The sequence below is a fragment of the Macaca thibetana genome, chromosome 10 (assembly GCF_024542745.1).
Source record: "Macaca thibetana thibetana isolate TM-01 chromosome 10, ASM2454274v1, whole genome shotgun sequence".
In the NCBI taxonomy this organism is placed as follows: Eukaryota; Metazoa; Chordata; class Mammalia; order Primates; family Cercopithecidae; genus Macaca; species Macaca thibetana.
Genome location: NC_065587.1, coordinates 90,174,974 through 90,186,103, shown reverse-complemented (window position 1 = coordinate 90,186,103; position 11,130 = coordinate 90,174,974). Strand labels below are relative to the sequence as shown.

At 52.6% G+C, this 11,130-nt stretch overlaps 1 protein-coding gene across 1 annotated transcript; it reads left to right on the top strand.

The window, feature by feature from the left end:
* The first annotated feature begins 6,663 nt into the window (after positions 1-6,663).
* Positions 6,664-10,778, top strand: LOC126929225 (uncharacterized). The gene is made up of 2 exons (XM_050745443.1): positions 6,664-8,555; positions 9,333-10,778. The coding sequence occupies exons 1-2, from the start codon at positions 8,320-8,322 to the stop codon at positions 9,532-9,534; spliced, it is 438 nt and encodes a 145-aa protein (XP_050601400.1). The 5' UTR covers positions 6,664-8,319; the 3' UTR covers positions 9,535-10,778.
* Positions 10,779-11,130: the final 352 nt, after the last annotated feature.

The window sequence follows — 11,130 nt, the reverse complement described above, 5'->3', positions numbered from 1 at the left end:
AGCCCCGGGCTCGCCCGGGAAGGGCGCATCCATCTTTCCGGTGGGGAACTGATTCCATCCCACCCTTGTCGCTGGGGGCAGATCTCCTTGGCGGATGCTCGCGCACACTTGGCCACGCGGGGGAGCGTCTTAGGAAGCCTGGCAAACTGGAGGACGAGCCGTTCTCCTCTACCTCGCGGGTTTCTAAAAATACTTGGGGCTCTGTAGCTCAGAGCCCAGCGGGTGCTGTGAGACGCCGGGGGACTGAAAGTCGGCGCATTTGGAAATTGTATCTCTGTTCTCTCCGAAGCTGCACCATCAAGGCTGGGAGTGGTGTGGCAATGAGGAGGCCGGGCAAAGGGAGCGGTCCCAGCTGACTTTCTCGCTCCCTCTAGTTGATGATCAGGTTTAATTCAATATCTAAAGCAAACATGATTATCCGTGCGACCAAATCTGCGCGTCGATAGCACTCAGCGCAGAAGCCCAGGGACGCGATGACACTTTATTCCCGCGTTCCACACCGCCCCTGGATAATTGAGGGCTCGGGAGTCTTTCTAATACCCCAGTAAAGGTCCTTTCCCATCTCCAGGCTCATCCTTGGGGAAAGGGCAGTTTTTCTAAATGCTAAAAGGTCTCCCTTTGTTCTCCACACTACCTTGGCAATGTTTGGGGGCTTATGTCTTGCGGTTTTGAAAGGCCAACGAATTTCTCCCAAATACTTTTTTGTGCAATAATTGAATGCCCAACATGCCCTGGTACTAACCACTCAACATCCACCTGCAACTTCCCCTAATCCCAAAATCCTCTGGGAGGAAAGGTGGGGGTTTCAAGTCTCTTGGAGCGGAGTTGTCAGAAGGCCTGAAGAAATTTTGACTCTTCCAGGCCCCAGGGCTTCCAGGGTGAGAATGATCACAAGAGACCCCCAGGTTTCCAGAGAGGAAGGGGGAAGCGTGGAAGGTCCTCACCCTGGCAGGCTTCCACCGCTTGCTCATTGAGGACACATTTGGAGCGGTGGCCAGGACCACTGGCCTGCAATCTGGGTGTGCGCTTCTGCGGCCGGCCGAGAGCCCGGGAGGTGGGCCCGGCGCCCGCCTCTCTCTGTCCTCGGGTCCCCACGGAGTCAATAAAAGCGCCTGCGGAGCCCTGTGTGGCCCTAACCCCAGCGCCCTGGGAGCGCACCCGGCGCGGGGTCCGCTTCAGCAGTCTATCTTCGCCCAATCTACAGCGGGCGGTACAAAACCGCACAATGGGAAAGCTGGGAGCCGGAGATGTTAGAGGCGTGCATATTAAAAAGAGACAGAGAAAGGATCGAGGGGACAGAGAGAGGGGAAGAAGGAGAAGGGGCCCGCCCCCCACCCCCCGCCCCACCCCGCACCATTCAGCGCGCTTATCGCGGGCAGTGAATCCCGGAGTCAGGCAGAAGTCTCCTTGGGGTTTTGTTGGGCCTGTCACTGGGTCCCTTTGTCATCCGCGGGCTCCATGCTGGATTCCATATGGCCAGCTGGGCCGAGGGAGCGCGAGGAGGGACCCGCACAAAACCTAAATTGTGTCCGGCTTTCAAACCCTGTATTGTTGTCTGTGAAAGGAAGACGCATTAAAAATTCGTGCTATATCTATTGGGGAGGAGGTTGGAGGAGGGGAGAAAAAGCCACCCCTGTCTTTGATGGCTTCGGAGGGCGCTTGCCCCGCCTAGGCCCCGTGACACTGAAAGCTGGATCTCTCTTATTCTCTCTCTCAAAATCTCTCTTTTTCTCTCCTCTCATAATCTCTCTCTCATAATCTCTTTCTCTACTTTCATAATCTCTTACTCTCATAATCTCTCTCTCTCTCTCTTCCTCACTTCTCTCCTTCCTTTCTTCTTCTCTCTCCTTGACGCTAACGCTGGGACGGGAGTCCGCGAACCTGCGCCTTCAGGGTTTGGGCTCACTTGTGCCCACTTTGTTCACTCCTGTGTGTGTATCAGGAAACTAACTTCTGCCTGGGAGCTCTGCACCATCGGGTCGTCCTGGGGCTCGGGAGGCAACTCAGGGTACCCAGGGCCTGGGTGATGCTCAGTCCCCTAGGGGCTTAGCGGCTCCTGGGTAGATGAAAATCCACCCCCCTGATTTCGCAACCCACCGGCCCCGAAGGGCCCGCGCGCCGAGCTGCCCTTCCACTCACCGCGAGAAAGGTTCTGAGAGGCCAAGGGCGCCGCTCAGTCCCGGGCCCAACTATACTTGGGCTGCAGCCTGTTCCAAGGCGACTTGCGCCCGGCCGGGCCACTTCGTTACCAACCCCAAAGAGCTAAAGACGCGCGGGTTCATTTGAATTACGCACGGGGGTCCATCCCACTGGCCTCTCGGTGCAATGGGAAACCACTTCAGAAACTTCTTCCAACAGCGTCTCTCCCCATGTTGGAGGAGGGAGATACTTCCTCTTTAATTTTCAATGTCTCCTGTATCGTGTGCTTACAAAATTCAGTACCAGGGAGACACAGCAGGGCTTCCAAGGAATTTGCTCATTTTTTGCCTCCTCTAAGCGGTTCAAATTGGCGCGAGGCAGTCGGAAATAATCTGGGTCATGCCTTCTTCCCTGCCATTGCCAGGTCAAAACTCCCATAAGCAGTCCCCAAATAAACCATATGTACTAAACAAAAATAGTTGATGCTGAGCTCTGTGGAAATAAAAAATGGAACCCAGATATGTTCCCCACAAAGTCACTCAGCCCTTAATGAACAGAACTGAGCTGGTGGAAATTCCGACTAATGGGAAACTTGGATGCGCCCCCTTTCCTATTTAGTACAAGGGTCATATTTAGTAGAATCAGATAATTTGGTAAGAGTGGAAGCCCCCCTTCTCAACGTTCCCACCTCAGATTGGGAAATAACTTATTTCCTTACCTATTGACTGTTGGGCTTAGTTGAGACCTGGTGTGGATTTCTCGAGCCTTTTCAAGAGCCTGGTCATTGAAAAGCTAATCCAATATTTACCGAGCATAAGGACAGTTCTCAGACGTATTTATTAAGGCCCATCGCTAAGTGATTACTTGGACTGAAGACAGAGGCCAGGGGAGGGGGCGTCTAGGCGCACCAGATCCTTCCCAGTTGGGCTCTCCCCACCCAGAACCAGGAAGCCGGGAGCGCGCTTCTGCGGTGCTGACGTTCCACTCCCGGTGTTAAGTGGCGGGAGGATTAGATACTGTGCTGGGCGGTATTTCAGGAAATATGTACTTGTGGCTTCCTGAGAGGCCAGGCGCAGTGACACTCTAAACCGTGTCGATATATCATCTTTTATCCAGGATCTGCAAATAAACCCCTGATCCCCCCGGCGCATTATAGCCGCCGCTATCTCGCCAAGGAAGCGATCTGAGTTTTATTGCTTTCACCAACGCCCCAAGACACACACACACACACACACACACACACACACACACACACACACTCCTCTCTCGCACTCTGATTTTTAAAGGTTCTGTTTTTTCCCTCCCGAGGCATCGTTATTAATAAAGAGGCGAATAGGCCTCAGCGCCGCCATCCGAGCAAGCGAAGAAATGCGGGCCTGCAGTCAAGGCCCGCGCGCGGATCCCGCGTCGGCTCCACGCGCCCCCTCGGGCGGGAGAACAGCGCGTGTGCCTCTTGCTGCCGCCGCCAGGAGGCGCCCGAGCCCTGCGTTCCCGAGCGTCTCTGCGCGCAGGTCTGGGCCGAGCTCGGGAGCCGCCGGGAGGCAACTGCGCGTCAGCGGACTCGCGGCCCCGGTCGGAGCCGGGTGAGTGGTGCCAGGAGGCGGCGGCGACTCGGAATCTTGGGGAGAGCCGCGAGTCAGACGGCGGCGGGTGCGCGGCTGCGTGGGAGGTGCGAGTGGACCTATCTTCTGCTGTGGTTTTCCTACCGTGCCTCTTCTCCACGTGCGTACCACCGCCAGTCCCAGCCCCGGTTTCCATCGTGTTTGGGCGCAGACCACAGCCGACTGGTCCAGGAGCGCTCTGGCCACTGGGAAGACCCCACTAGGCGCCGGGGCGCTTGGTCTCCGCAATCTCAGGGCCCCTGGCGGCGTCGGCCCCGCGGGTGGACACGGGGAGGGCGGTGCTACGAGGGCCTGGAGAGTGGGTGCCCGCGTGGGAAGGCGGCCCGGGGAGCGCAGGTGCGATGCGGAGGAGGGACCCGGTTTGGGTGCAGGTTTGCGGGGCGGGGGTTCTGGGAAGGAGAGACCCTCGCCTTCCGCCCGCCCTGGATCCGGGTCCCTCCGGACCCCCGGCTCCTGCCGTTCGCCGCCTGGAAGCGGAGCAGGGGCACCGTCCAGTCGCCAGGGGGAGACGCCGCGCCGACCCGGACCGTGGGGTCCGGGCCCGGGAGACAAGAACACCCCCACCCAGTAGAGCACCCCGGGCAACCCTCACTCCGTGCTAAGGCCTCGGCTAGCGTGCAGAGGTGTCCGGGAATGGAAAGGACACGAGGGTGTGGACGCCTCGCACTCCACTCACGCCTGGTGCCTTTCTGAGAGGCTAGGCGTGGGGCAGCGGGTAGGGGACAAGGGTGTGACATTCCTCAAGGTCCTCCCCCCAACAAGAGTAGGGCCTGCAGTTACAGCTTGATTCGTTGATTGTTGGTTGGAACCGCCTCACATCAAAGGCATCGTGGCTCCAAACACTGACCCCTTTATTTTCCTAAGCCCCCGCTTCAAAACCAGCTGTCCGTGGGCCGATGAGGGCGTCTGCAGTACCCAGACTTTCCGCGGGGCGGCGAGGTTGGATAAGAAAAGGCTTCCCGGCTGGGGCGCGGAGCGCAGCTCAGGCACCTGCGGGATTCGAGATATCCCCACGAGGTGTCTTCTACACCAGGGCTGCATTCCCTAAATAATAAAAACTCCCTGCCCTTGCACTTGGTGCCTGGAGTGCGATGAAGAGGCTGAAGGTATCCAGTCCTTCTCCCCTCCCTCCTCAGGCTGCTGATGTGACATGCGTGTAACTGTCACCCCACGCAGGACGTGGAACACTTCCACCAACCCAAAATGTTCCCTTCTAATGGATTAACGTGTTCTGTCCTAACAAAAGAATAGCTCAATACTTAAAAGTATCAGTTAAAAGCTGCAGGTGAAAAATCCCGTCCGCCCTTTGTTGCTTGTTCTCGCCTGTGGTATTTTTACCTTTCTTCATAAAACGATACAAAGAAAGCCCCAGATCGCTGACCCCAACCTCTCTCGCACCTGAAGACGATGACCATCACTGATGCCACGTATTGAGCACCTTCTAGGCCAGGCGCCTTCTCCGTGCTTCTCATCATCATCAAATCAGATCATCATAGCCAATCTGTCCTTCTGCAGAAGAGCCTGTTTCAGAGAAGTTAAGCACCCGATCTTATAATCAAGCCAGTGTTCTGACAAAGAAAAGCATTCTGGGAGTGGAGGTGGGATCTACCAGGGCATCCTCTCCTATTCCAGGAGAGTGGGCAGGGGTGGGGGAGGACATAGATGCCCTCCCAGTCTGCAGAAGGCAGTTAGTTGGGTGGCTACTCCATGGGGCAGGGTTCTGCCAGTTCTTCTCTGGCAGCCAGTGCCCAGGTCCCATCCTGGTTGGTGGGGCCTGGGCCAACCCCTTGGCATCCTGGGGGAAGCCTGTATGTATACCAGCACCTCCACTGGGTGCCAAGTGGCCATCCTGGCCAGCGAGTGTCCCCTGAGAACTGAGGGGGAGTAGGCTGAGGGTCTACCTGAGGGGCACACTCTGATGCCTGTTCTCACTGCTGGGCCTGGGCCTTCCATGGTTTCAATGACATGAGCAACTCCCCTCTCCCCACAGGATGATAAAGGGCCCCCCCAAAAAAAATAGATTTTTAAGTAGCCAATTCATCTTACTGCTTTAATTAAATGATTACCTTTTTGTCTAATGTGGGGAAAAGGTAAAATAAGTTAACATGTTCTTCTGGGTATAGTGTTGGGCTCCCTAATCTGAGAGATTTGCAAGTTTTTGTTTTGTTGAGACAGGATCTTGCTCTGACACCCAGGCTGTAGTTCAGTGATGCTATCATAGCTCATTGCATCCTTGAACTCCTGGGCTCAAAAGAGCCTCCTGTCTAAGCCTTCCCAAGAGCTGGGGCCACAGGTGTGCACCACCATGCCCAGCTATTTTTTATTTTTATGTAGAGATGTGGTCTCACTGTGTTTCCCAGGTTGGTCTCCAACTCCTGGCCTCAAGCTATCCTCCCACCTTGGCCTCCCAAAGCACTGGGATTACAAATGTGAGCCACTGTGTCCAACCACAAGAATTATTAAAAGGAATTTTACTTAAGTATCTACTTCCAGATCTCTCCATGTTTTTTTTAACTCTGCTAGTTACAAAATAAAAGAATTACCTCATCAGCCTCTGTAGGGGAAGATGAATTGTATGGAATGGGTTTGAAATGAAGGATAGTTAGATGTAGAAGGTAAAGCAAAAGGAATCAGCTTTTTGTGTCTGACAGAGGATCTGATACTTGATGGTCTGACCACAAGGTATCTCTCAGAAATTGCCAGTCCTTTTCACCCAGTGCACAGCCAGCTGCTTTGAGCAGAGAGAGCCATGGTTGGAACTCCTGCTTCGTGACTTGGGGGCGGAGGCAGAGCTTGCCGCTGAATGCAGCCACTGCCCACAACCCCTGCACACTCCTCTTCCCTTGCACTGGCTTCTTGCTGCCAGCATCTGCAAGTCTTTGCCTGGAGGTGGAGCAAGAGGGTGCTGGGCCCATTAGACAGGTGGCTAGTGCTGGAAGTTCATGGTCTTCACCCAGTTTCAGGTAGAGGTTGCAGGATATACGACCCAGCTTCCTGGCCCCAGGTGGAACAACCCTGAGACATGTTCGCCATTTCCCACAGGCCTCCCAGTGGGACTGACCCCTAGTTGTCTTCAGTGGCAATCTGCTCATTACCACTTCTTGTGTTGATTTTTTTTTCCCTTCACTTTCTCATTTTTCCATTTCCTTGTTGGTCCCAATTAACTATTTGCACATGAATCTTTGCCTCAGGGTCTGCACCTGGGGGACCCCAAAGACACAGACACTTGAGCTCTTACTCTGCCTTTATCCTAGACCTAGCATTGGTCTCCAGAGGTCACTCATGACTTAATGGCCCATCTTAATGGCCCCTTTCCCCGTGTGTTCCTTGGTTGATGTGTCTTTCTGTACCAAGTAGAGTTTTTGGGTGGCAAGGAGGCAGTTAGCACAGGGAACTATGTAGCAAGGGACATGGAGACTAAATAGCAGCTGGCCCATTTCTCTGGCTTCTCATGGCCAAGCCTGGCACACACAGCTGCCCTCGTGCAGATCCAGAACTATGGCTCTTGTTCCCTCAGGACCCATCCTCAAAGCTAGTGACTTGGTCTTTTCCTATGACAAAGGAGCTCTCAGAATGTGGCAGTCCCCCTTCTTAGGGGGAGAATCTGACTGGGTCAGGGAGGCACCTCCAGTTTGCAGAGCCCCCATTGGTCAGGTTCAGTGTCCAAAACACCTGAGGGGCAAGTGGCTTCTTGAAGTCCAGCCCATATGGCTACTTTTGACTTAGACATTCAAGGCACAGGAACACATGACACAGGCACAGGGTGTGACAACTGCATGCAGAAAGAGCCACTCTCATTCCTCAGAAGAGGCTGTGGAGATGAGTGGCTGAGCCATGTGCCCCAAAATTCATGTCGAAGTCCTAACCCCCGGTGTCTTAAAATGTGGCCATATTTAGAGGTAGAACCTTTAAAGAGTGAGCTAGGTGAGAGTGATTCATAAGGAGAGGCCCTACTTCAGTGTGACTGGCGTCCTTAGGAGAAGAAGAAATTAGGGTGCAGACACACAGAGGGGACAGCGCGTGAGGACATGGGGAGGAAATGCCAGTTGCAAGCCAAGGAGAGAGGCCTCGGAAGAAACCAGCCCTCCCGATACCTTGATCCTAGACTTCCAGCCTCCAGAACTGTAAGAAAATACATTTCTGTTGTTTAAGCCACCTGGTCTTAGAGTTCTATCTTGAATTTCTCTCTGCTTTAGACTTTTCTGTTTTGTTTTTTAGCCTAAGTGTTATTGAAAAGAGCAGAGAAGATAGAGTGCAGGCCCCTAGAGACAGGATGGAACGGAACATGCAGTGTGAGTCTGCCTCCTGCTCAGCATACGCTCTTGGTCCCCACTGGTCCATCTCACTGCTGACTGGCATCCTGCAGAACAGACAGATTGCACAGGGGCAGCTCTTTCCTCCAAAGCTGCAATGTGGTTCATTAAGTCCTCAGATTTGGGAACTCATCCAGGCACTTGAGTTCAAACATACAGTTCTGATCTAAGACTTCACAGGTAAGAATATCCAAAAAGGTGAGCTTTCTCCCTGGAAACCATGATTTCCTCAGAAACAAGGAGAAATGTTTCAGCTGCCCAGGTTGCGGTTCCAAGTATGGAGGCTTCCATGTTTCATGGTCAGGGTCATGGTGGAGCTGTTTCAGCTGCAGGTGGGATGCCACCATTTGCTCCTCCCTGATGTCTCCTGGCACCTTTCATTCTTCAGTCTCACCACTCTGAAGAAGCGTGCTTGCGAGCGCCGCGGGACGATCCAGGACGTTCCAGGATTGTGGACGATCCTGTTCTTCCCATCTGTGAGGTAAGGCAGATTAGGAACATCCAGGTCCAGCTTGAATTTCACATCCAGGCATTGGCTGACACCAGGGGCTCCTGCAGATGAATCACCGTTTCCCCTCCCAGGAGCAGGCAGGTGGTCAGCGCCAGCCCCAGAACATACCGGCCACCCATCTCCATAGGGCTTGGATGACATGATGATGCTCTCTGTGCCTTTGAGGACAGCGCCTTGGGTCTTTGTACACTAAATCCCACCTTGTCCTCTCCTCTAGTTGAAACAGCCATTTCCCAAATCCCAATCTGATGAAATCCTGTTCTTCCTTCCCTCATGTTTCTCTAGGTCTTCTTTGGACTCCCAGAATGTAAAGTCAGCATTCCCTTGAGCCTTTTGGGGACTTATAAGCACATTGCCCAAAGTCCACCTAACTCCAGGTGTATCCTGTAGAACCAGTATTCTAATTCCTACATTTAAAGGTCTTACAGGACCACAGGGTGTGCATAAAAAGCCTGCTGCGAATCAGAGTGCTTCAATTGAGTATTAATGAGATGGAGGAAAGAGGCTGTGAGTGCAGACGATGAGTCCCTGAGTAAATGGACTCCAGAGCCAAAGGTGTTCTCCACACAGAGAGAATGACTGTACCCAGGGAAGGAGCTCAGACTCACCTGGACAAGCCCTGAGGGGACAGCCATGTCCCAGTGTGGCTAGGAGGGTTTGGAGCTCTGGGCACGTACCCCATGTCTGCTTGATTCCCCTCCCACCAAGTTCTACTTAGGTGAGTTGTGCTCATTCTTGCTTTCCCAGGGCCTGGATCACAGTTCCTCAAGCTTTGCGATACAAACGAATCACCTGGGATTTGGATAAAATGCAGATTCACGTTCAGCAGCCCTGGCGTTCTGCATTTCTCATGAGCTCCAGGAAGACACTGGCGCTGCTGGGTGGTGAGGGATTGGCAGGCAATTCCAGGTGTTGCCTTAGAGATGGCCTGCTATTGCACTGCCAGTAGGTAGCTGCCACAGTGATGGCCGCTCCAGAGCAAGGGGAGAACCTTTTGAAAAGGATTCTTGAATCATCTGGGAAATAAATCAAGCCATATGAGTAAAAAGTAATCAAAAAATACATTGAATATTGGAACCAGAGGAAATCTTAGCATCATTTTGTAATGACTCCCTGCACAAATTTTCCAGATGAGGAAACTGACAAAGCCAGGTGGCCTGTGGCTAAGGAGCAAGATGCTGAGCGAGGTCTCCCTGCTGCACTCCCGTGCACTTCCACAGTGATACCCTGCTGACAGACACAGGAAATGTTGAACATAGCTATCTTTAAAATTAAGACCATGACTGCCCTAAACATTTACAAAGGACCAACCATGAGAAAAAAGCCTGTACCAGAAATCAGAAGATGGCTTTTGTCCATGTACAACCTTGGACGAGTTAATTACTTATCACTGCTCTCTGAGCCTTTTTCCCCACTGGTTACAAAAAAAGAAAAGAAAAGAAAAGGATATGCCTGCCCTTCCTAATTCACAGGGCATTGCAGGGAGGTAAGGTAGTTAATATGCTGAATCACTTCAAAAGGGTGGAGCTGAACTCACAGTGGGAACCCTGTCACACACACATTTCCATGACAAGGATATTGGTGAGGTGAGGGAGGTGGGGAGAGGCATGAGGATGGGAGACAAAGGGGTGGGATAGGGAATGGGGGAAGGAGGAAGCCAGAGGGACAGGCCCAGGCTAGGCTCTGCAGTCAGAAGGTGAGCGAGGTAGAGAATTAGCAGCACACTGTCCATGGATATTTGTGGTGATGGAAATGTACTGTATCCATGCTCTCCAACATGGCAGCCACTAGCCACATGTGGCTATCAAGCACTGGAAATGTAGCTAGTGTGATTGAGGAACTGATCTTTAATTTTTCTTTGTTATTAATTTCAGTTTAAATAGCCACATGTGGCCAGTGGCTTCTGTAGCAAAGATCTAGATCATTTGTTTGAAGCAGTAAAAAGAGAAATGTGAATCCCCTCTTCTTACCTCCTATAACATGCTAATTAACATCACTGCAATTAACCACCATTCACAGCTCTTCAGCTGCTCTGTGGAACCTCAGCCCACTCTGAAATGAACAGCCACAGTGGCAGGGGTTACAGAATGGGCTGGGAGTGGCAATGCAGATTCATCTCTTCACACACTCTTTATGCCCTCAATCAAAAATGCCTCAGGCTGTGTAAAATTCCATACATAATAAAGAGATTTAAAAAATATATTATGAGTCTTGATTGACTCCTTACTATATATCTGGCTGGAACTGGGGTGGGGGAGGCAAAGAGAGTGGCTGAGCACTCAGAAATGGCCATTACTGCTCAGCTGGAGGGAAGAATGGTGCCACCTTCCAGAGGTTCTTAACACTTTGTGTCCCACAGGCCCCTTTGCCAGGCTGAAGACTCCTATAGAACCCTTCCCAGAAGAGTGAGTTTAGGTTATAAAGTAAATTAGATTAAGAGGTAATTCTACCCCTTGGGGATGAGGGACTGCAGATTAAGGACTCTTACCCTGCAAAGAGTGACGGTGTCTCCCTTTGCTCAGGCACCCCTGCCCCTCCCCCACCA

Excerpts from the sequence above, each read along its gene's own strand:
- LOC126929225 (XM_050745443.1), top strand. The coding sequence starts at position 8,320 with ATGTTTCAGCTGCCCAGGTTGCGGTTCCAAGTATGGAGGCTTCCATGT. Across the intron at positions 8,556-9,332 it reads CTGTTCTTCCCATCTGTGAG|GGCCTGGATCACAGTTCCTC; the intron begins GTAAGGCAGATT and ends TTGCTTTCCCAG.